This window comes from Periplaneta americana, chromosome 12 (assembly GCF_040183065.1).
Source record: "Periplaneta americana isolate PAMFEO1 chromosome 12, P.americana_PAMFEO1_priV1, whole genome shotgun sequence".
Lineage (NCBI taxonomy): Eukaryota > Metazoa > Arthropoda > Insecta > Blattodea > Blattidae > Periplaneta > Periplaneta americana.
The window spans coordinates 12,743,934-12,767,059 of NC_091128.1; the positions used below are offsets into that span (position 1 = coordinate 12,743,934).

The following is a 23,126-nucleotide window of genomic DNA, read 5'->3' on the forward strand; positions in this document are numbered from 1 at the left end:
TTGTGCTAGTTTGCAGAGACCATCCTATAAACAAATAACTACACCTAGGGAATTGTACGACTGGACAAGGGATCATCTCCCAAACATTAATACCGTTTATGTGACTGAAAAATGCTATACTGAAGAGAAAAAGAAAGCTTGCTCTTCGATTTGCAAAATCCACCGCAGTGCCTGGAACACAAGTTTCATACAGTCCTGCTGTTTAGGATGGGTATTATACTTGCTAAGCAGTTTCAAAATGCAGTTGAAACAACACAGCATCCTATCTGGAAAGATGATCAGGCTATTTCATCTCAGCAATGAAAGGTAACATTTCTTACAGAACTTCAGGTTTAACAAAATCCATGTAACAATAATTTATTTCAGGTAATAATTTAAAAAATTCGAATTATGTACTAAATGTTATATTACATAGCGACATTCAAGAATATGATCAAATATAATTAAATGCAAAGAATGTGTGGGACATAATTATCGCGACTTATACGGTTAGCTTACGCTTGCAGTGACATAATAATTCTTATCTTTGTAACCTATGATGATTCCAAGTTGAAACTTATCAGTTCATTATATCACTAATTGAGGCGTACTATGTATTTTTTCATTAAAATAGAACCCCCGCATTTTTAAATATGAATATATGAAAATTGTTTCACCATGTTTTTTTAGTGTAATTGAAAACATGCAGAAAACAATGTAATCAATAAAAACTATCACATATTAAGCATGTATCAACCAATTTTTGTAAATTTATCTGGAGACGTTGTTGAGATATATAATTTTAATTGAAGCGACGTGCTTACAAAAATGTGAGTTTTCTTCATGTTTGAAACGCCACTGACAGAAAACGAAAAGCACAGGACATATGAAACTCGGCAGTTTTAGTTAGCGAGGCAGGTAAAACAAACCTTCAAATTTTGAAAGAAATCTGAGTCGGTCGGGTTGAGTGCCTTGTTGATTTGATATGGAATGACCCTAAAAGAATATATTGTAGGCACAGGTCTCCAAGTATAAAACAATATTTACCTGGCTAACTTACAGCCAAATAAATATTATTTTGTATTTGTACATCACGTTTCTCTTGCATCTTTCTGCAGGGCTTGTGGCAATAATATGTTATGCCAAATTATTAACTTAATGACTTAATAGTTGTTCTGACTCATAGATTTCCCAAGCTGTTTATTATTGACTGTAAAGCTCAAATTCCAAAAGATGTCATTAAATTTCAATGTATATGAATTGATTACAATGGGTTAAGAATTATTGCTATTTAAATTCATATTATTTTGTGGCTTAGCATTTTAGTGCTCCAAGCCCACCATTTGACATACACTATAATTTTCGGAGTTTATATACATATTTATAACTGGATTTTAGCATTCTCAACAAGCTTTTTTTCATTTTCTGTACCAGGCATTTCTGATGAACGTCTCTTTTTAAATGTTTAGAAATATCATATTCACCACTGAATTCGATGTGACAAATCTTACATTTGCCAAAATATTCGTTTTTTCCAATGTGCAAACCTACATTGTTAAGAAAATTAATTTAATTTTAATTTAATTATTTAGACCTAGATAAAATAGTTACTAGACAATGAGAAAAGTTTACAAGTGATGTTAATTTTCTGAAGGAGGGACTTTTTGCGTCCCACCTCGAATTGAAGCGGGACTCGGGATTTCTATATGAAAATCGGGTCATGTCCCGCCAAATCGGGACATCCGGCAACCCTGGCAGTGCCCCATTCAACAAGAACCACGAGAATATCGCAAGAGAAACTGAGAAACAAACAAAACATAAACTAAACAGCAAACATACATCTACCATTACCAACACAAAATGACTTTCCTACATTGCGACAAGCAAGTTCCAGAAACTGTCAGCTTTCGAAAACACTTTCGGCTTATCTTCAGCACATTCACAATATATTTATGAATATCTTGCCGATTCATTAAAAGATATTATTGCCCTTCTACGAGGAATAAACATACAGGGAATTATTCGTACAGTAGCCTATATTAATATAATAATAAAAAGCCTCAAAACGACACTTGATCCTTTGTCTAAAATAATGATTCTACTAGATGGATTTACACTATTCACAAATGTGAACTCCACTGTCGATGGACCTTAAACCAATGATAACACACAAAAATCTGTTATTACTAAATTTTAATGCAAACGGAGTTAAAAATCAAACCTACGAACTACTACAATTAGTAAACAAATATGATATAGATATAGCATGTATCACCGAAACACACTTACAACCAAATACGAAATTTAAAATCTGCAACTATAAAATCCATCGTACAGATCGCCGAGAAATGGTGGAGGAACCGCTATAATTATAAAATCCAATATAACTCATAGACGAGCAATATTACCACAATTCAACATATTAGAAGCCACTGGAGTTTATATTAATTTCGATAATACTGAATTATTAGTGACATCTCTTTACCATCCACCATATCTGCAAATGGACGAACCTGATATGACCTCATTAGTTTCCGTCCATAACAATTTTTTCAGCTATGGTGATTTTAACGCAAAGAATACATCTTGGAATTCCCGTATCACTACGCCAAAAGGCCAATTTCTATTGGACCATTCTCTTAAACATCATAATGCGATCGCAGGCCCATTAATGCCAACTCGATATCCTTGGCCACAAATACATAAACCAGATGTTCTAGGCATCTGTTTATATAAAACCAATACTATCCCAACCAATCAGCAATGTCTTATGGCATTAGATTCCGATCATATTCCAGTCCTAATTACAATAAAAAAACGATCACAAAATATGAAATTAAAAATGTAATAGCGAATACGACAAATTGGGTCGACTATACAAAACAACTCCACGAGTCAATACCAGTAAATTTTCGTATTTTTTAACCATCGGATATATATAAAGCATCACAATTATTTACGGACACGATTATCGCAATCTACAATTCTGTCACTACTACATCACCAATACTTCTATCACTTAAGGAATTTCCAGACCAGAAACCACTCCTTACAGCCAAAGCTAAAGCAAGAAAAAGATGACAGGAATTTCGGGATTCACAAGCCAAGAGAGCATTTTACAGATATCAAAGAGCAATACGAAGAAAACTTCAAATATACAAAATATACGCTTCGCCACAAAAATAGAAAATTCACCACCAACTAAACAAGATTTCTGGAAATTAACAAAAATATTATTAGGCAAAGCAAATACCTCAAACAACACACTATACAAAATACCAACCACAAAATAATATATGAATCTCGAAAACAAGCTGAAATTCTTGCAGATTCGTTCCAACATCGTTTGAACCACATGAAGAGCCACCCCAACCTAAATTCACAGAGGATGTCACGCAAATTGTGAAGAGCATACTACAACAGCCTCCAAGACATACTATACCAGTTACCACTCCACGAGGAATACGAAACATAATCCGTAAAATTCCACTCCAGAAAGCAGCTGGTCCAGACAACATTCCTCCTCAAGCATTGAAGCAATTACCTCGACGCTCCATAATACACCTAACGAAGATCAACAATGCCTGTTTCAAATTCATTTACTTCCCACAAGCATGGCAAGAAGCCATAATTATTGCAATCCACAAGCCAGGAAAGGACCCCACACTTCCTACAAGCTACAGGCCTATCAGTTTACTTGACTTCCTAGGAAATATACTGGAAAAACTTCTGCTATCAAGACAACGTCCAATCTTAACTGCTCCAGATGTAACCCAAAATGAACAATTTGTATTCAAATTGGAACACAGCACTCGGGAACCATTGGTCAGGCTGACGCACTTCATATAGACTTCTTATCCCAACAACATACCGTTGCTATATTTTTAGATATAGAGTAGGCATTCGATACCATCTGGCATGACGGACTTCTGTATGTTACATTCACATGTATACATTCACTTAATAGGAAACTTTCTGGAAGGACGAACATTTCAAGTTCGTTATCGCAAACAAATTTCCACCTCCAAACCAATTCATGCAGGAGTACTTCAATGTTCCATATTAAGTCCAATTCTATATTCAGTTTACGTTCAAGATATCCCTTCGCACTCAAAATGCCAACATGCTCTCTATGCAGATGATACAGTCATATATACGTATCATTTTAACATACAGTATGCCTGCAAACATATGCAAGAAACTCTCGACAAAATAATGGAATGGTTAACGAGATGGCGGCTTAAATAAATAGCACCAAATCAGAGGTGGTCATCGAGATATTTTCCCCATATAAATGAGCCACTTCATATTTAAAATCAAGCCGTTGCCTTTAGTTCATCAGCAAAATATCTAGGAATCCTTCTTGACAAGAGATTAATGTTCAAACATCATATTCATTGCGTGAAAACTAGAGCTTTTCAATTATTTATGTTCTTATATCCCATCTTCAAGAGCTTAATACTAATAAAAACCATATTATAACTGTACATATCCGCCATCAGATCACTCATGATGTATGCATGTGAAATATGCTCTCACGCCCACCCCCGCCATCTTAGAAGACTTGACGGTATCCAACATGCAGTATGCAGAACTATCACTGGAGCAGATTACCACATCCGAAATACCAAATTGTACAGTGACCTCAACATCAGTTTATTTAGTGACTACGTTCGAAAATTACGGAAATATTATCTGGAAAAGCTACGCTCGCCCATCAATCCTCTCATGCAGGAATTAACTCAGTGATCAACCTCCACTTGCTACAGTCAGTTCAACTATCTCCATCACTGATGAAGAAAAAAGGAAGACATATCAAGTGCCACCAACGGAAAGAAAATTGTTATACCTTTGATTCTGACTTATCCCGCGGTTAGAAAATTCACATATACTATCAGGAAATTGTAGATCAGATATCTTTGAACGTCAGTGCACACGCTTGTTCACTAGTCACCACCGATCAAATAAATTTGTTTTCTTCTAGCACACTTGTTCACTTGCCTGTGTGACGTGATTTGTTTGTAGCTTAAGTTATGGAAAACGGACTTAGACTACTTTTTTCTTATTGCAATTCTGTATAGGCTAAGAACTAATTTCAATTTATGTAATAAAATTGAATTAAACAAAACCTTACCTCAAAGTAACAATAATATTCTCTTCCGGAGTTAGCCTACACTAATTCAGAAGTTTGCGTGTTGTGATAGTTTTGGTGCGTTTTCCTTAAGTATGCAATAAAAGCTTTCTGGTATTATTTTAAAATAATCAAATAATAATTCTGCCGACTTAAGAAGATCGGGAAATATGTGTCTGTATTCTCTAACTTCACTGTCGTTAAAACATTCGCCCACCCAATCTTCTCTTTATTTTTCCTGCGCCTACCATTAAAACTTCAGCACACTATATTCTGACACAAAATTATCTTCATCCGAGGAAATTATTTTGACAAGACTGGAAGTGGTTGTTTGCACCCAATGTGACCACACGTCTAGTACAAAATACTTCAATCAGGGTTGGCCTTGCATATACGGACAAAAAATAAATATTATGAAAAATATCTATCGTCCTCTAAATTTGTTCATTTTAGTGAGAAAGCAATTCCCACAAACTATTTCGTTAATGGGACAACAGCATGTCGTGCCTCTATCACCCTCAAATATTTTATACATTATATTCGTTTTTACGGCTTCATATTTCAATGAGTTAATTTTCTTCGTTATTTTTTCATTCATACCTTCTCATTCTGTTTGTCCTGCTTCGATAGAGGAAGCCGGAAAACACACACACACACACACATAAACACAAAATGACAGAATGAAAATGGAGTAGTAATTAAAAGCGGAAATTTTTTACCCTTTCTTCATTATAGAGTAATGGAAGTAATTTATTTAGTTTTCTGCCCAAGGGCAGACCCAGCTTTCTCCACTCTTTCCTATTTTCTGCTTTCCTCTTAGTTTCCATATATGATCCATATAACTTAATGTCGTCTATGATCTAATATATTTTTCTACCCCGAACACTTCTCCCACTCACCAATCCTTCCAGTGCATCCTTCAGTAGGCAGTCTCTTCTCAGACAGTGACCCAACCAATTCCTTTTCCTCCTCCTCATTAGTTTCAGCATCATTCTTTCTTCATTCACTCTTTCCAACACAGCTTCATTTCTTATTCTGTCTGTCCGCACACGTTCCATTCTTCTCAACATCCACATTTCAAAGGCTTCTATTCGCTTCTCTTCACTTCGTCGTAATGTCCATGTTTCTGCTTCATACAATGCCACACCCCATACAAAGCAGTTCACTAATCTCTTTCTTAGTTCTTTTTCCAGAGGTCCGCAGAAAATACTCCTTTTTCTATTTCAAGCTTCCTTGGCCATTGCTATTCTCCTTTTGACTTTCTGGCAACATTTCATGTTAATGCTTATAGTACAGCCTAAGTATTTAAAGCTATCTACTTGCTCTACTGCAAGTTTATCGTCTGTATTTTTTTTTCCTAAGACCACGTCCTTCATCTTATTTGCATTTATCCTCATCCCATACTACTCACAGCTGTCATTTACCTCCAGTAGCATACCCCTTTATATCATTTCCACTTCTACTAACAACTCAATATCAGCTAATCTTGTGCACTTTATTCTTCTTCCTCCTACTATCACTCCTCCCATCTTCTGAAAAAGTTCTTTACTAAATCCTCCAAGTAGATGTTGAACAGGGTAGGTGATAAAGGATATCCTTGGTGTACTCTTCTCCCAATTTCACTTCCTTCTAACATTTCTTCTCCTATCGCGACTTTCATTCGTTGTTTCATATAACGATTATTGAACAATTTTCTTTAGGATGTCAATCTATTTATTTCAATCCACTCTGTCAAAAGCCTCTTCTAGATCCTGAAATACTACAAACACTTCTTTATGCTTCTGTAGGTATCTTTCGCCGATTGTCCGTAGCAGTCCAATTGAATCTCTAGCACCTTTTCCCTTCCTGAAGCCAAACTCCTCTTCTTCCAACTGTTCTTCCATTTTATATTATAAATACCGATTCGTATTCGCAAGTGAATCTTCGCCGAGAGCGATATTAGACTGATAGTCCTGATCTCTTTACATATCTTGGCATTATTTTTTTCGGTATTGGAAGCAACATTGTCTCCGTAAAATTTTCAGGCCATTCGCCTTTCTCATATATTTCGTTGCATAATGATAGAATTGTCATGCGCCGGCCTCCGTAGACGTCCCTCTGCTGAAGACTGTTGTCCTAGGTGTTGAGAGGGGAAACGGGAGTGACGTGACAAGGGGAGCTGAAGTGTGTGGGGAAGGGTGACGTTACGGTATAGGTGTTGTGCTTCGATCTGCTTTGACGTTCTGCTGCTGTGGTCCAGGTGATGAAAGGGGAAACGGGAGTGAAGGACAGGTGGTGACGCACTTCGTGGGGGGGTTTATACCATGATGTAGGAAGAGAATACGTTGATACGGATACAGTAGTTTATTTGAAATAAGCAGTGTCCTCCTCCTATTCGTGGGCAGGGAAAACGGGAGTGTCTTTGAGAAACTCTACAATATTGCCGTTTTTGTCCCTGTGACTCTGGCTGAAGAGAACTTGAAGGCGTGCTGTTGTCATGACTGAGAATATTGGAGAGGGTTAACGGGAGTGCCTGGGGAGAGACGAAGAAAAGACGAGGGAGAGAGAGTAGAGAGGGGCTGGTATAAAGGGAACGGGCTAGCAATGTAGAAAAGAGTACAGAGGAGAAACGGGAGTGCCTGGAGAAGACTGAAGAGAGAGTTTGCTCGAAGTGCGAATACGGTGGGTAGGAGAACCGAGAGACGGGAAGCAGGGGTGGTGGAGGTTCTCGCCTATCGAAGCTCAGCCCACAAAGGGTCCGCGATTCGAGGAGCGACGAGAGACGGAGGGGTTACTCTCTGCTAACGAGCTCCGCTGACAAATGGCCGGCGATGGGCGTCCACAGAGAGGGAATTCAAGGATAGAAAACACAACGTTTTCTAAAAGGGTTCGAGCACGGTGAAGTAAAGACCTTTCTGCTAACGAGCTCCGCTGACAAATGACCGGCGATGGGCGACAACAGAGAGGGAAGTCGAAGTTAGAAAAGACAATGTTTTCTAAAAGGGTTAGAGCACTTGGAATCTAGACAAGGTATTAAAGGGGGGGTAGTCGAGAAGAGCGATACTAGGATAGCTTGGTTAGGGAGATCGGCGCGGGGAGGCGGAGACAGAGCCGGCGATGCGTTTCTGTTGCGTGGGTAAGTGCCGGCCGTAAAAACCCGGTCCGACGAAGTACAGCACGCTGAATCGGAGAAATGTTTTCGGTGGTAGAGGGAGTATAGTGGCTGCCCCCACGAATGTCCCTATGCCCCGAAAAAAATCGAAAAATCGAAGGAGAATTGGGAGGAAAATTTAAAAAGAACGCAAAACGCGTCCTTGCAAGGGGTTGGGGGCTGTACAAAACTAAATATGTGAGCTCCAAGCCTGTTGGCCACTGGTCTCACTCCGGGTTACGCTGCTCCTCTGAAGGAGCTCTAAAAAATTTTGAAGGGGAAGCCGAAATTGGACATAAACTCTTAGGTACCACATACGCGAGGGGGACTGAGATTTGATCAAGTGATCATGGAACGGAGCGAGGAGGAGTTGGCTGGTGTTTGCCGTTAGGATGGCAAGACGCCGTCATCTGTTGTTCGATGATAAAGCATGTGAAGGCCGTCGGAAGAAGCGCCGTGAAATCTAAATCTGCAATTTGAGAGGTCCCTGTCCTTTCAAATTGCGACTAATTGAGTGACCTCGTATATTTAATAGACAATTTATAGGTTCTGAACTAGGGCACACGTCGTTTATAATAAAGGAAAATATATATGGGGAAGTGCATATAGGTCCGTGGCCCATTTCTTATAAGGCTCATCCCGACATTTGTCTTACGCCTGAGGAAAACCACGGAATACCTTAGGCGAGATGAGATGTCTCATGTATAAGAGACTAGCCAATTTGGCTATTATGTAAGAAGTGATTGTTGTCATGAGCCTTGTTGAATCGTCTCAATTTTGAGACAAGCCATTTGGCTATATGATGGCTCATTTACGAAGAGGGGGGAGGGATGTAATTAGTTAATTAATTTAAAGTAATTAGGGAGATTAATGGGGATATGAGTGCAGGTCCGTGGCCCAATTCTTTTAGGGCTCATCCCGACATTTGTCTTAGCGCCTTAGGAAAACCACGGAAAAACCTTAGGCAGGATGAGTTGTCTCAATATCAGAGACTAGCCAGTTGGTTCTTAGGTTGAATGACTCTATGAATCGATGGATATATACTAGCCAATTGGCTCTATGATAGTTCCATCGATCAACAAAAGTAAATATTGTTAGGGAGGGATTTTGTTTAGCCCAGTTTAGACAAGGTCATTTTAAAGCGGTTGCACTATCCAAGGAGTCACATGGAGTTGAATCGTGGCTACCAAAACCTGGGAGTAACGCCAGCCTCCCTGTCCTCCTGTCTCAATAGTATAGCTAAAGGACCTGTCTGGTGTCTACGCCGTAACCTAGGATCATACTTGCCGAGGCCAGATATGAGCGGGTTGGGGTTATCACGACCTTCCGCATACAGGTTCCTAGCCAGTCGAGCAATGAACTCGTCTATGGTTGGCAACTCTAGTTCATCATGGAACTTTCTTCTCGAGGCGACTCGGGGGAGATGGGTAATGAGTCGAATCACCTGGTATTGGACAACTTGGAGTTTACGGAGATGGAACACTGCCGCAAACCCCCATGCGTGTGCGGCATAGGTAATAACAGAGCGAATGAGGGCCTTATACATGGTAAGTCCTACCCTCAGGTTGTCAGGAGTTAAGGCCGCCAGAATGAGATAGTGTCTATCAGCCCGTTGGCCTTACGAAGAAGGGATTGGATGTGATCTCGGAAGGTGAGATGAGAGTCCATAATGATCCCTAAATATTTAATTTGGTTCATCCACGGCAATTCTCATCCGAAAAGTGTGGGTGGTGGTGGTAGGTCTTCGAGCCTCGCTCTTAGTGAAAAGAGTATGGCCTGACATTTCTCTACATTGACCTTGATACTCCAGTCGTAGAACCACGGCTGGAGGTGATCTAAGATCGACTGCAATCTACGGGACGCTAATCTATAGGTTTTGCCCATCGCCAAGGGGGCAGTGTCGTCTGCTTAGATATACAGATGACTACTTCTGCCGTGGATATAGCGGAACGGGAGGACATTAATGACTATATTGAAAAGTATGGGCCCGATAATGGAACCCTGTGGGACTCCCTGCGAGAATTTCACTGGGGGTGGAGAAACTAGTGCCTACACGGGTTTTGAATGTACGGCCTCGGAGGTAGTTAGAAATGAGGCGTATCATTCCATCTGGGACTCCCATGCCCAGTAACTTAACGAGGAGTCCCTCATGCCAAACCTTGTCGAATGCTCGCTCGATGTCCAGGTAAGCTGCAGCTACGACACGCTTCGTGCTCATAGCCCAGGTGATGTCCTCCGTCATGCGGAGTGCCTGGAGTGTAGTGGAACGACCAGGATGGAAACCGAACTGCTCGTTCCTGATTTGGGGCAACACTACTTCAGTGAGGCGTCTATGTACGACCCGCTCCGCCAGTTTGCTGAGACAACTGAGGAGACTAATAGGCCTATAGTTGCTTGGATTCGTCTTATCCTTTCCGGGCTTTGGAAAGAGAAATACGTGAGCCTCTTTCCAGGGAATGGGATAGTGACTGGAAGCCAAGATGTTATTATCTCTGCTATGCGCTTCATAGCTGACTTTGGGAGATGCTGCAATATAATTCCTTGGATACCGTCGGCTCCTGCGGCCTTATGAGGGCCGAGGCGACGAATGAAATGGGCGACCTCGTGGGTGTTCGTAGGTCGAATCCCATTTTCCGGCTCCCTGCTGAGGAGGTCTCGAACCGATTCCTCAACAGCTCTGATATGGGGCAAGTTTAAATTTTGTTCTACGGGTTGAAAAGTGGCCTCTAGAACGTCTGCCAGTGCGGTAGCCTTCTCCTCAGGACCGACTACTAATGGGTGAATAGATTGAGACGGATTGGACAGAGTTCGAGATACACGCCAGACATCTGACATGTTTCTGCTATCCATCGTCTCAACCTTGGATTTCCAAGCATCCACGACCGTTTCGTGGACCGCCTCACTGATCCGCCTGCGCAAGCGGTTCATCTATACTCTGTGTTCATCTAACCTAGTACGCTTCCAAAATGTCCTGGATCTATTGCGGGCGATCTTTAGGTCTCTAATAGAGGCTGGGAGCTGCATCCGTCCTGGTTGTGAAGACCGTTTCGGTATTGCAGCAACCATTGCCTTCTTCATGCACTCCGTCAGGTCGCTAACTGACCTATCTATCCCTGCTGGAGTGACTTCAGGGTGGAGTGGTGGAAGCGTAGCGGCTACCTGGTCTTGGAAGAACACCCAGTCTGCCGCCTTGTAGTTGAATTTCACAGCGGTTGGGGAGAGTTCAACTGGGTGCATGATCTCCATTATCACCGGTAGGTGGTCGGACGGAAGATCATCCAGGGTTGTTAGTCTCGATCTAGTTGTGAGACCTTTCACCAGAGCGATGTCTGATATGTCAGGCAGTTGATTTGCAGCATCCGGTACGTGTGTGGGTTCCCTAGGGGCCATCACAACGTATCAGTTTCCTGTAGAATTTAGAAAAAGCCTATCGCCCTGCCGATTGGGGCGTTGACAGTTCCAGCTAGCGTGCTTCGCGTTGAGGTACGACGGCGACTACGAATCTATCGGATAGACTTGTCACTATATCTAAATCGTGTTCATTTAGTGTGCCCGGAGGACTGTAGGCAGCCATAAGCAGGAGGGGAGTCAGCCTTTATAGGCTCTAATAGCCATTGCCTCTAATGCCGCTAGCTGGGGAAGGAGATACTCACAGTGCCCGATCGAAGAACGAACGAACACCGCTACACCTCCGCCTCTACTACCCGCTCTGTCTCGTCTATAGAATTTAAACCCCGCGCATCTTAAATTTACTTGGGGTGTCAGGAACGTTTCTGTTATAAATGCTACGTCTATATTATTAGCGTCTAGGAAAGCCCTGAACTCATGTCTATCATGTCTAAGGCCCCTGGCGTTCCATGTACACTTCCTAGCAACTCCGTCACTTCGTCTGGCCATTGAGAGAAACAAGGGAGGTTAGGAGCTTAAATATCTCCGGGAGGGCAGACATAGGATTCTCCATAAGGAGAACTATCACTCTGGTTAATCCTTCTAGGATTGGGGCGAGCGGGAGGTTGGGGTTTGCTAACTGCAACGCCTCGGCAAAGTGCTGGACTTGGTCCCAATTGCGCCTTGACCGGTCGGGCCTTTCGAGGTGCTTGCAATAGCTTCCTGCTTGGCAGGTGGGACAGGGGCGGAGATGGACTCTACCGTGGTAGCCTTGGTGGCTTTTCTGCTGCCCCTGTTGCGCTTAGGGCGGTGGGAAAGGGGTCCTACATTATTGGCAGCAGTTTGGGGTGCTGTCGCTGCCACGGTGGACCACAGAGGCGCGGCAACGGGCAAATCCAAAAGCGAAGGGATGTCCGCCTGCTGCTGCTGCTGCGTTTGCTGCTGCTGTTGGCGGACCGGCCCGAGTTCCGTGCGTCGCTCCGCACGAGGACCCTGCACAGGGGCGCGAGCTTGTGGCTGCGGCTGCTGTTCTCGGAACAGCTGCCGCTGCCTCGCAGCTCGCTCCACCCGCTGCTGCCGGAGCCACTCGTATTGGACCGTCCGCTGTTCCTCGAGCTCTGCCCTCCTCCGTCGGGCAGCCCTGCTCGTTCCTTCCGTGGCATCTCTAACCTGTAGTGCTACGGGACACCCTCCGTAATTGGCGGTGTGAGCGCCATTACAGAGAGCGCATGTAGCGGGGACATCGTGCGGCTTGCGACAATCTTTAGTCCTATGGGGGGCGTGCGCAAGCTCCACACATAGGCTGCGCTTTGCAGCTAGCCTGCGTGTGGTAGTACCACTGGCAGTTGCTGCACTGAGGCGGGCGCTTTCTGGGAACGTAGTCCTCAACTGCTACCCTCATCAGGCAGCACTGCCGCAAGGCTTTCATCCTATCCCGGGTTGCGGCGGAATTCTCCACATCGACAATGACCATTGGGAGTTTGGCCTTTGTCCTTGATGAGTGCATCCTCGTCACTCGCCGGACAATTATGCTTTGGAATTCCAGGTCGCCCTGGATGTCCTCATCTGTGTGAATATCTATTCCTCTCAAAACGAATCGCAGAGGCTTGTCGTTCTTGGGGCGCAGCAATATGTACGCTACTCCCCGTTCGGTCAGGATCCTGCAAAGATTTGCGTAGACCCTTTCGCAAACAGTTTTCACGGCCGTCCCGCAGCGCGCCCTGTACGAGCATAAGCCCAACGGTTCGTATTCGGTCTTGAACTCTAAGTTCAGTCGGCCCAGCGAGCCAGTGAAGGCTGGTGTAATAATAACGGATGGGATATCACCACGTCGCTTAGTGAGGGCAGTCTCAACTTCATCTTCCTCGTCCTCACTCTCCGACACGTGAGTACGAGCTGGGGAAAGGGGGCGGGGAACAGCCTGATCTACCTCAGGGGCAGCAGCCGTCTCCTGTGGGGCCTCAGGTTCGGCGGGGGGTGCTGCCTCCTCGGTCACGACTTGAAGAGTCGCCGCCTCTAATTGCTCCAAAGTAGAGAGAGCCGATCTCTCTTCCTTGGTGAGTTCACTAGCGGTAGAAATGCCGCCTTGCTCAGTCTTAGCTGAGCCCTTCTTCTTATTTTTGGCCTTAATGACCTGAAGTGCGCCGGACCCAAATGGAATCGGCGACACTTCATCAGCTAAAACTGTAACACTACGGCTATTCAGTCCGCTAGGACCGGGCAAGTCAATGCGTGTCACCTCAGTGACCTTGGGAGCTACTTTGGGAGGGGTGGGCTTTCGCGGCAGTCCTGAAGGGACTGGGATGGTGGTAGGGGGACGAAGCTCAAGGATCTCCGCAACGGGGACCGGGACAGGCGGCGTCCGTATAGGCCCAGCCGATCGCAGGTTCCGATGCCTGGGCGGAGGAGTAATCTGGGCGGGACGCGACACGCGCAAGTAGGAGGTGGTGGGCCCTGTCTGGCTAGTGCAAACTAGCAACCGCTTTACGCCACCTGCAGTAGGTTGGCTCGTGGCCTTGTTGCTCGTAACTGGAGCCATTCGAATTAGAGATTCGATCCTTGCAGGGGCGAAACCTAAGCGGCACTCTGTCCGCAGTGCAAGAACCTTCTAGGCCCCTTTCCCACTAAGGGTGGAAGCCCAGAAGTTACGCCCGACCGGTCGCCGAAGCCTAGCCCGGTTAGCCGATCGTAACAAGCGTTGCGGAGCCCGCCGGGGACCGTCGGTTTGGTTCGCTAATTTCGCTGGCCCTGATAAGGGCCGGACGAAAATTTGCGTAGCCCTCAGAAGGGCCGGGAAATAGTAGAAGAGTGGAGGGCGGAAAGCAAATTAGCCCGAAGGCCCTGCCTTTGGGCAGTCACTCCGGCACGAAGGCACAGAGTCTCTCCCTAGCAGGAAGCCTGCCTAGGGGCCGAGGACGGCTAGGGGTCTCCTCGAGAGAGGACCCAATCCCCGACCGGGATCCGCCTGGCCTAAGGAAGTTAGTGCGCACAGCCCTCCGTAGGCTGCGCGGCTTTCTTCGCGCTGAGAGGCGGTGCGGCAAGGGAACCAATAGGCTGCTCTTTAAGAAGTGCCGATCACGTAGGTGTCCGCCGCCTTGCCGACAGAAGTACGATGCTCGGCGCCTCGAGCCTCCCTGGCCGAGAGCTGCTTGGCTGCTGCGCTCGCTTGCTGCTGTAGCACTGACGAATCTGGTTGGTTGTCCGCGGTAGCTGCTTTCGCCGGTGCGCCAATGAGAAGGCCTCAGGACACGCCTTGCTCCTTTCACGTCCAAGAAAGAAGTCTGATCTGCCATTTTGGGCCCGCCTTATATACACCTCGGGCTTCGCGCCATTTCTCCCCCTCTTTGGCGTGGGTTTGAGCGTTATGACGCCATGACGTCAGAAAGCCCGCGAAACCTCTGTTTCTTAGAGCAATCCACGTGCTTGCTTGCACATGTGGACCTTCGTCTGAGAGGCGCCGGAATTCTCATCCTCCTCTCTGCACTGCAGCCCGAAGGGTGGCTGCATCCGGTGTAAACATGAGGAGAAGATAGCTGCTAGGGACCTGCGTTGACGATTTTCAAGTAAAATTTGAAAACACAAGACCTAAAGAATCCGCACGAGCACGAAAGAAATGACATACACACAACAGAATTTTCTTCTTATCTTTACTCAAACATTTTACTAATTCAATGAGGATTCTACTAAGTCCTGTTGCTTTCCTATTCTTCATTTCCTTAACCGCTACTTCAACTACTTCACTTAAAATTGATCATTCTTTATCGTCTTTTGATACGGCTTCTTCGTCTTCTATAATTACATCATCTGGACGATTCCTTGTCTCCTATGTCTCCTAACTCTTCTACATATTTCGTCTATCTGTTTAGTATTCCTTGTTTGTCTGTTATTTCATATCCGTTGTCGTCATCTATCAACCACATGGATCTTCTGTTCTTATTTGTGAAGTCCAAACATTTTACTTCGAGGTACATTAGCTCATACCTTGGTTTTCTCTCTAGATCCTCTATCCCTTCACAGTTATCTTTCATCCAGTCTTCCCTTGCTTTATCAGTTGCTCTTCTTAATTCGTTGTTTAGTTTTCTGTAGTTTCTTCCACCTTCTTCTGTGTTGATGTTTGTCCATTTTCTCCTCTCCTTCATCTTCTCCAACATTTTCCCTGTGACCCAAGGTTTCTTAATTCTCACACCTTCTGTGTATCCTATTGTTTCTTCTGCTGCTGTCTGTATAAATTTTTTAATGAGTCCAGTACTAATTACTATTCTCAGATGTGGATTATAATGCAGCGGCTTTGTTTTGAAAATTTACCTTAAATTTTCTTCTGTCTTCCTCGTTCTTCAGTTTTTCCATGTTCAATAGAGTGAGTTAATTTTGTTTTTATTTTATTTTTTGTACATACTCGACTTCTTTACATCTCGATATTGATGCATATGTTTGGCAACTATCTTTAGAATTAACTATTTGTCCTCTTCGTTTTATATATATATATATATATATATATATATATATATATATATGATTATATTCTTGCATCCGTTTAACTCCACGTTCTTCTACATCTTTAACTACTGTCAGTCTTTTTACTTTTTTCAAAACTTTCCTCGAAACTGTCATTGATTTCCCATAATGTAGGATGCTTTTCAGTTTTATTCTACACTGTGGTAATTTTTAATACTATAAGGTATGAAGAGTCACTACAACTTTCTAATTCAAGATAGCGAATTTCTTAAAAAGGGAGTTCCCGAAACTGAAGTATTTATGTAAGTAGTCAAGGTTCCTGTGATAGATATTAGCAGCATCCCTTCAAAATATTTCCTGGTTCGATTTACTTAATTTCTTCAAATGTTTATTTACTTAAAACCCATAAAATTTGTCTTTTAATCTGGATTCAAGGTCTTTGTAGGTTGAACTGTTTTATTTTCGACCTGTAAAATTGTTATCGTAACAAAATTCATATAGTTATGCATGAAATACGTTTAAAAAAGGAATGTGTCCATTCACTTTCTTCGTCCACTCCTCTTACAAAAGTCCATATTAATGAATTTGTTTTTTCTTCTCCTTAAGAGAGAAACTAGAATTGTATAGTTTTCCAATTTTTAAGCATACACTCTAGAGTTGGCAACAGGGAAAACCACCGAACTGGAATATGTTTTAAAATTGTTGAATATTATTGTTCAACAAACTAAAAAAAACTTTTTGAATTGATTAGTTTTCTTACAGAAAAATGAAAACTCATTATAAAGTTTTAGCACTAAGCACTTAATATCAAGTTTTATCAATTTGCAAGCATTTTTCGCCATGTTAAGTGTAACAATTTTCCTGAATTATGCTACTTTCTAAAGATCTGAAATTCTGAAAAATTAGTGGTCTTTTCCGTAGTTTACTGCTGCATTGTGTGCACCGAAACTTCATATATCTGGAATTTTCAAATTGTGTTCATTTAAAATACTCGTAGATTGAAGTTTCTAAAAAAAATATCGTCAGTTGTTTCATCAGCATTATCATTAAAATTGAGCAATTTTTCTTTAACTCTCTAACCTCAGGAAAATGCATAATACAGACTGGAAAGCACTTAATATTGTCCTTAGGTATTGTAGACATCTGTCGAAATAGAGAAAAAATTGTCATCAGAGAAAAAATTGTCATCTTTTAAATCATTCTCTACTAATTCTATCGAAAAAGGAGGTAACAAATTTTGGACATATATCTCATTTTTTGCGTCTAAATTAAGTTTTGGACTTAACTTCGAATCTTTTAAAATTCCACACGCTTACTTAATGCCACAATCAGTAGAAAGATAACTATGGTTATGCATAATTTTATGATATGCGAACTACAATTCAGTAGTTTAACTTCGATTTCGATAGGAGAATGTTTCGTATTAAAAAATTATAAATTTATTTAGTTTTAGAACTTGTTGCAAGAGAAAGTTTAAATGCTTTGTCACTGTCGCAATATCCTCGTTTTTATTGAAAACAAAGGAGGACACACTATGCATTTTGCATGCCTTCGTCTTCATCACATTTAGCTAACCAGTTTTTGAACTGGTTACCTTCTAACTGTTCATTACGAAATGTACATATTCTTTCCATCTTTTTTTTTTTTTTGTTTTTGCGTTTTTAATTTTGTCTCTGATAACTATCACTGCACTCACTTCCACTGCTATTTTCTCTTAATTTAGAGAACATTTTTGACACGAGAAACCCCTAAAATCACTTTCAGTATATGAGTAAACATTGTCTTCCTCTTACTAAACTTCACAATATACAACTACCTTGTTACGAACATTCGGCGAAAGATGCCTAGAGAAGAATAAAGAAGTATATGTAGTATTTGTAGACCTACAAAAGACCTTTGACAGAGTTGATTGGAATAAACTCATGGGAATCCTAAAGTAAAAAGGTATGGGTTATAAAGAGAGAAGGTTGTTCAGTAAACTTTATATCAAACGAGTAAAAGATAGGACAGGACAAGAAATGTCAGGTGGAAGTGAAATTGGGAGAGGAGTCCAACAAGGATGCCCTTTATTACCTATCCTGTTCATCATCTACTTGAAAGACTTAATAACGAACTGTTTCCAATACATGGGAGGAGCGATAGTAGAAAGAAAAGGAATAAAGTGCATCAGATTTGCTGATGATATGGCATTGTTAGCAGAAGAGGAGACGATACTAAGGGATATGCTATGGAGCTAAATGACAGCTGTGAGCAGTATGGAATGAAAATAAATGCAAATAAGACGAAGACCATGGTTTTCGGAAGAAAAATAAGGAAAGTAAACTTGCGAATTCAAACGAGGCAGTAGAGCAATTGAACAGCTTCAAATATTGGGTGTGCGAGTATTATAAGCAGTAACATAATATGCTGCCAGGAAGTCAAAAGGAAGCTTTCAATAGAAAAAAGAATATTTTCTGCGGACCTCTGAAAAAAGAATAAGGAAGAGACTAGTGAAGTACTTTGTATGGAGTATGGCATTAAATGAGACAGAAACATGGACATTACGATGAAGTGAAGAGAAACGAATAGAAGCATTTGAAATTTGGATATGAAGAAATGTGAATTGGATAGACAGAATAAGAAATGAAGATATATTGGAAAGAGTGGATGAAGGAAGAATGATGCCGAAACTGATGAGGAAGATATATTTTTTCAATGTACCGAAGTACATATGATATTTCCATGCAGATATTCTGCGTCATCATACGATGAAAGAGTAATGGAACGGAGAAAAATTCTCTCCGGCGCCGGGATTTGAACCCGGGTTTTCAGCTCTACGTGCTGATGCTTTATCCACTAAGCCACACCGGATACAACCCCAACGTCGGACAGAATTGTCTCTGATTGAGTTCCACATGTGTGGACTTCGGTCCTATGTTCATAGACATCTATGACGTAGTGCAGAGGGCGGCCACTAGAGGGAACCCAAGAATTGGAACTCAATCAGAGACAATTCTGTCCGACGTCGGGGTTATATCCGGTGTGGCTTAGTGGATAAAACATCAGCACGTAGAGCTGAAAACCCGGGTTCAAATCCCGGCGCCGGAGAGAATTTTTCTCCGTTCCATTACTCTTTCATCGTATGATGAGGAAGAGGAAAAGGAATTGGTTGGGTCACTGGCTGAGAAGAAACTGTCTACTGAAGGATGCACTGGAAGGAATAGTGAACGGGATAAGAGTTCGGGGTAGAATAAGATATCAGATAATAAACGACATTAAGATAAATATGCATCATATGAGGAAACAAAGAAGAAGGCAAAATATAGGATAGATTGGAGAAAGCTGGGTTTGCAGTGAAAGGCTTCCACTTGGGCAGGACACTAATTGATGAATACAACTGCCGTGAACTGCCCATTCACAGACGCACTTGTATGACATAATCTAACACGAACTCATTGTTGCTTGCATTCCGTTTCGTGTATTTTAAATTGAAACAGTTATCAGAGTGGCCAACTTCATTTTAAAGTCATTGTTATTGAGAAAATGCTAATATTATCTAACATTTGACATACAACCTTAAGAAAATTCGGTAATAAAAGTCTTGTCGGGACATGGGACAATTGTAATAAAGTAGTACGATCCCTACAAAATCGGGACGGGTGGCAACCTTGCACTCATTTCAATTTTATTCTTAGTCTTCTTCTCACTTTATTTATAGACGTCCTATTCAGTAATGAATTCGAATTTTAACGTCTTTGTTAAGTCAGTTTGATAAAATCACTACCTTTACATAACACAACTATAACAGTAAATTAAGACATTTACAAATAACTTTATATACGAGATGAATAATGAGAGGGAAGATAAAAGAACGCGTCTGATTTAAATTTTAAATATTGCTGAAACTGTTGCTGTAGCAGTGCAGTGTTGCCAAATTAATACAAATTAATATAATTCCAACTTTTTAAAATACTAGTAGTAATAGTAGTAGTTTTATTTTAGCTGGCAGAGTTAAGGCCATAAGGCCGTCTCTTCCACTCAACCAGGTTTCAATAATATACATGAAATACAAAATTATGTGATAGAATACAAAACAACACAAAGGAAGATACATTAGATATTACATAGTAGAAAATTACAAAGAGTCAAGACCAGTTAAATAATATAAGGAGAATACAGTATAAAATAAAGTTGAAAATTACATATCATCAAATCAGTTACATAACACAAGAGGAATATATACAATTTATAAGACATAAACAGGTCGAGATAAACTCGACGATTAATTCAGTTACGATATAACATACAGTTAATATACTAATAGAAGAATACATTTGGGTTAGAAGACATAAAAAGTTGAACAGCAAAAGCGTACTATATAGCATACAGATTCAAACGATTAAGTAAAATATCAAGGTAATAAAAAAAACTAAAGAGAGAGGAGAAAAAGAAATAACTTGATCGTTTAAAATTATTTAGAAACTTCCGCAAGAGTCTAGTTCTCTTGAATAAAAACATTCCTCAGTAGAGTGTACTTGAAAGAGTTTAGACTCCGACTACTCCTGATTTCCTGTGACAAGGAATTCCAGGAACCAGCTGTTTGTATTGTGAAAGAAACAGAGTAGAGAGACGGCTGTTAAAAATGAAACGGACACAAGCATTGTGAACACGCTGAAGCTTCAATGACTCATCTATGGCTGACGACTCTAAAATACAGCATTATATGATATCATTGCTTTTCTTTTTATCAAATACAGTTTATATTGAGCCGGCGATAGCACCACATGTTTCCATTTCCCTCACTTTCATGTGTCTTCGCGCTAATTTTAATTTCTAATACTGTTCAATGACAATTCAACACTAAGGTTACTATATAATAATAATAATAATAATAATAATAATAATAATAATAATAATAAAGTTTTCAGGAAAAAATAATAACAATGAAATTAATTGTTAAAAATTACGAAAGTAGGGTCAGTTTACCGTCCTGTAAGGGTCATGTAGGGACGCGGAACACTTTCTCTGAAATTGAGAATGGTGGCAACTCTAACATCCACCACATTCACAGGAACTGAGAAGTGAAGACAGGCTTGTTTGCATGGCAATGTCACCACTTTGGATTGGTCGTAAGCCAACAAGGCGGATTTTCCTATAGATAATTCCTCCGTCTAAATCCCTGAAATAAAATAGGACGGTAGTGAAAGGGAATAGTAGCATGTCATTAAAACCGCTGCAGTTTGAATATTTGTTCAGTAAAGCAATAGCTAAATAGCAGTGGCGTATATTGTGGGCTATCAAGGCTATCATGAAGCGCACGAACCCACGTCCAATTGAAGAGTAAGGGAAAACTAAAATTATTTATAATTTGGAACTTTATATAGGCTACACTTTTCATCTGCAACTACTTAAAAATTTTCGCGCACAATACAAATCGCAGATTATGCTCAGTTCCGAGAAGAAGGCGTCGGATGGTTATGTCGCGGCTCCTCAACAGAAGGATTCATGCGGCAGGGGGGAGAGCAGGGAATAGTGCGTCAAAGCTTCGGTTTTTTTAATTTCGGCCTCAACCCGACGCAGTCTCTGATTCTCCTAACGTACGGAACGATTGTGGACGTTAACATTACATAGAAAAATGAAATAATTATGTGAAATTTATTTTTAAAATTTTAAGCAAAAGTGCGCAATGGAGAATGAACAATAATGTAACAAAGATATCTGACATAGTGTGTGAATGTGCGTATAAACATAATATCCATGTAATCCATTACTCCATACAGGTTGCAACGAGAACCATCCTCAAACCAAGCAGAAACCACGGGTCACGTGTTATTGCTGTGAAGTGTTGAAGCGTGCGCAGTTTTGTTTCTGTATACAGCAGTTAATGTTTATTATAATGGCAATCGGACAATGTATTCTAATATTTTTGTTTAATACTGTGTGGAGTTAGATTCTTCTTAGATAAAATTCAATGTCTAAATCGTACAAAGTGAAAGAGTTACTGGATAATCGCTTTTCCCAGCTTAAGTATTAAGACGAACTTGTAAATGTAAAGAGTGGAAGGCCTACTCCGAATCATCAACTGCAAAGTTAAGAAAAGGACAAAAATAAGAATCCATACAAAAATATTTTAATGTAATGGCTGATAATCTGAAAGAGGGAAAAGAGCCAAGGTCTAAAGGGAGAAACTGTAATGATGAAGATATTTGTGTTTTGTATTCAAGACGTATATTTGGTGAAATTAGGACACCGTTATGGCTCACAAACTAAGTTAATATTTGAATCTCAGAAACATTTGAAGTTTGTGCATTTTTTAAAATGTAAGAATTTTATAGTTATGATGCAAACCATCCTGTTAATTTATTTTCTGAACTTCAAGAACCTTAAAGCTTATATTTTGACCTTATGCGTTTCAAAAATGAACTTGAAGTGTTGTATTCTCTTGGAATTCTCTCAAAAATCACTGGCAAGGAAAGACGGGTAAAGTTCATGTATCGACAAAACAAATGAATTGATATGTATTGTATTGGTTGTTTTATAGATGACTTGTTTAATCAAGATTTAAGAATGATATATTTACGTGATAGTTTTTTGGGACTATCTGGTTTTTTATGCCAGCGATAACCCATGTCATTATTGCAGAATACGCCACTGATAAATAGAGACAACTTGCTTTCATGCTATCAATTCGAAAGCATGTGTCTTTGCTTCATAGGATATCTCATACATAACTGACAGAGCGCTCGAAAGTCGAAACAGCTGAACGATCAGATCTGCGCGGAATATGCGCCTGATAAGACCAATGCGCCACCTACGAGGCGAGGCGGCCAACAATCACATTCAGTGCTAATCTGTCGTCTGAACGGGTCGGACGCGATGTGCGTGTGGCAAGCATGACGCCGACGTGTGTGGTTTAATGCAGTCCATGTATTCCATCAGGAATCTGTTCTGTTTGCGGTGCAGGGGAGGCATTAAGAGAAATCCATCAGCAATCAAATACGGTAAGAAATTCACTTGTATTCAATTCATGAAGTTTATACTTTTAGTGATGTGCTGTACGTTCCC

The 23,126-nt window shown here is 41.2% G+C and overlaps 1 protein-coding gene across 1 annotated transcript in view; it reads left to right on the top strand.

Moving 5' to 3' along the window:
- Positions 1–22,894: 22,894 nt before the first annotated feature.
- LOC138710180 (beta-1,3-galactosyltransferase 1-like) overlaps positions 22,895–23,126 on the top strand; it is a 272,585-nt gene continuing 272,353 nt past the window's right edge. Inside the window, exon 1 of the mRNA XM_069840814.1 lies at positions 22,895–23,062. Coding sequence (XP_069696915.1) covers positions 22,978–23,062 — 85 coding nt within the window. The 5' untranslated portion in view covers positions 22,895–22,977. The remainder of the gene's footprint in view (positions 23,063–23,126) is intronic.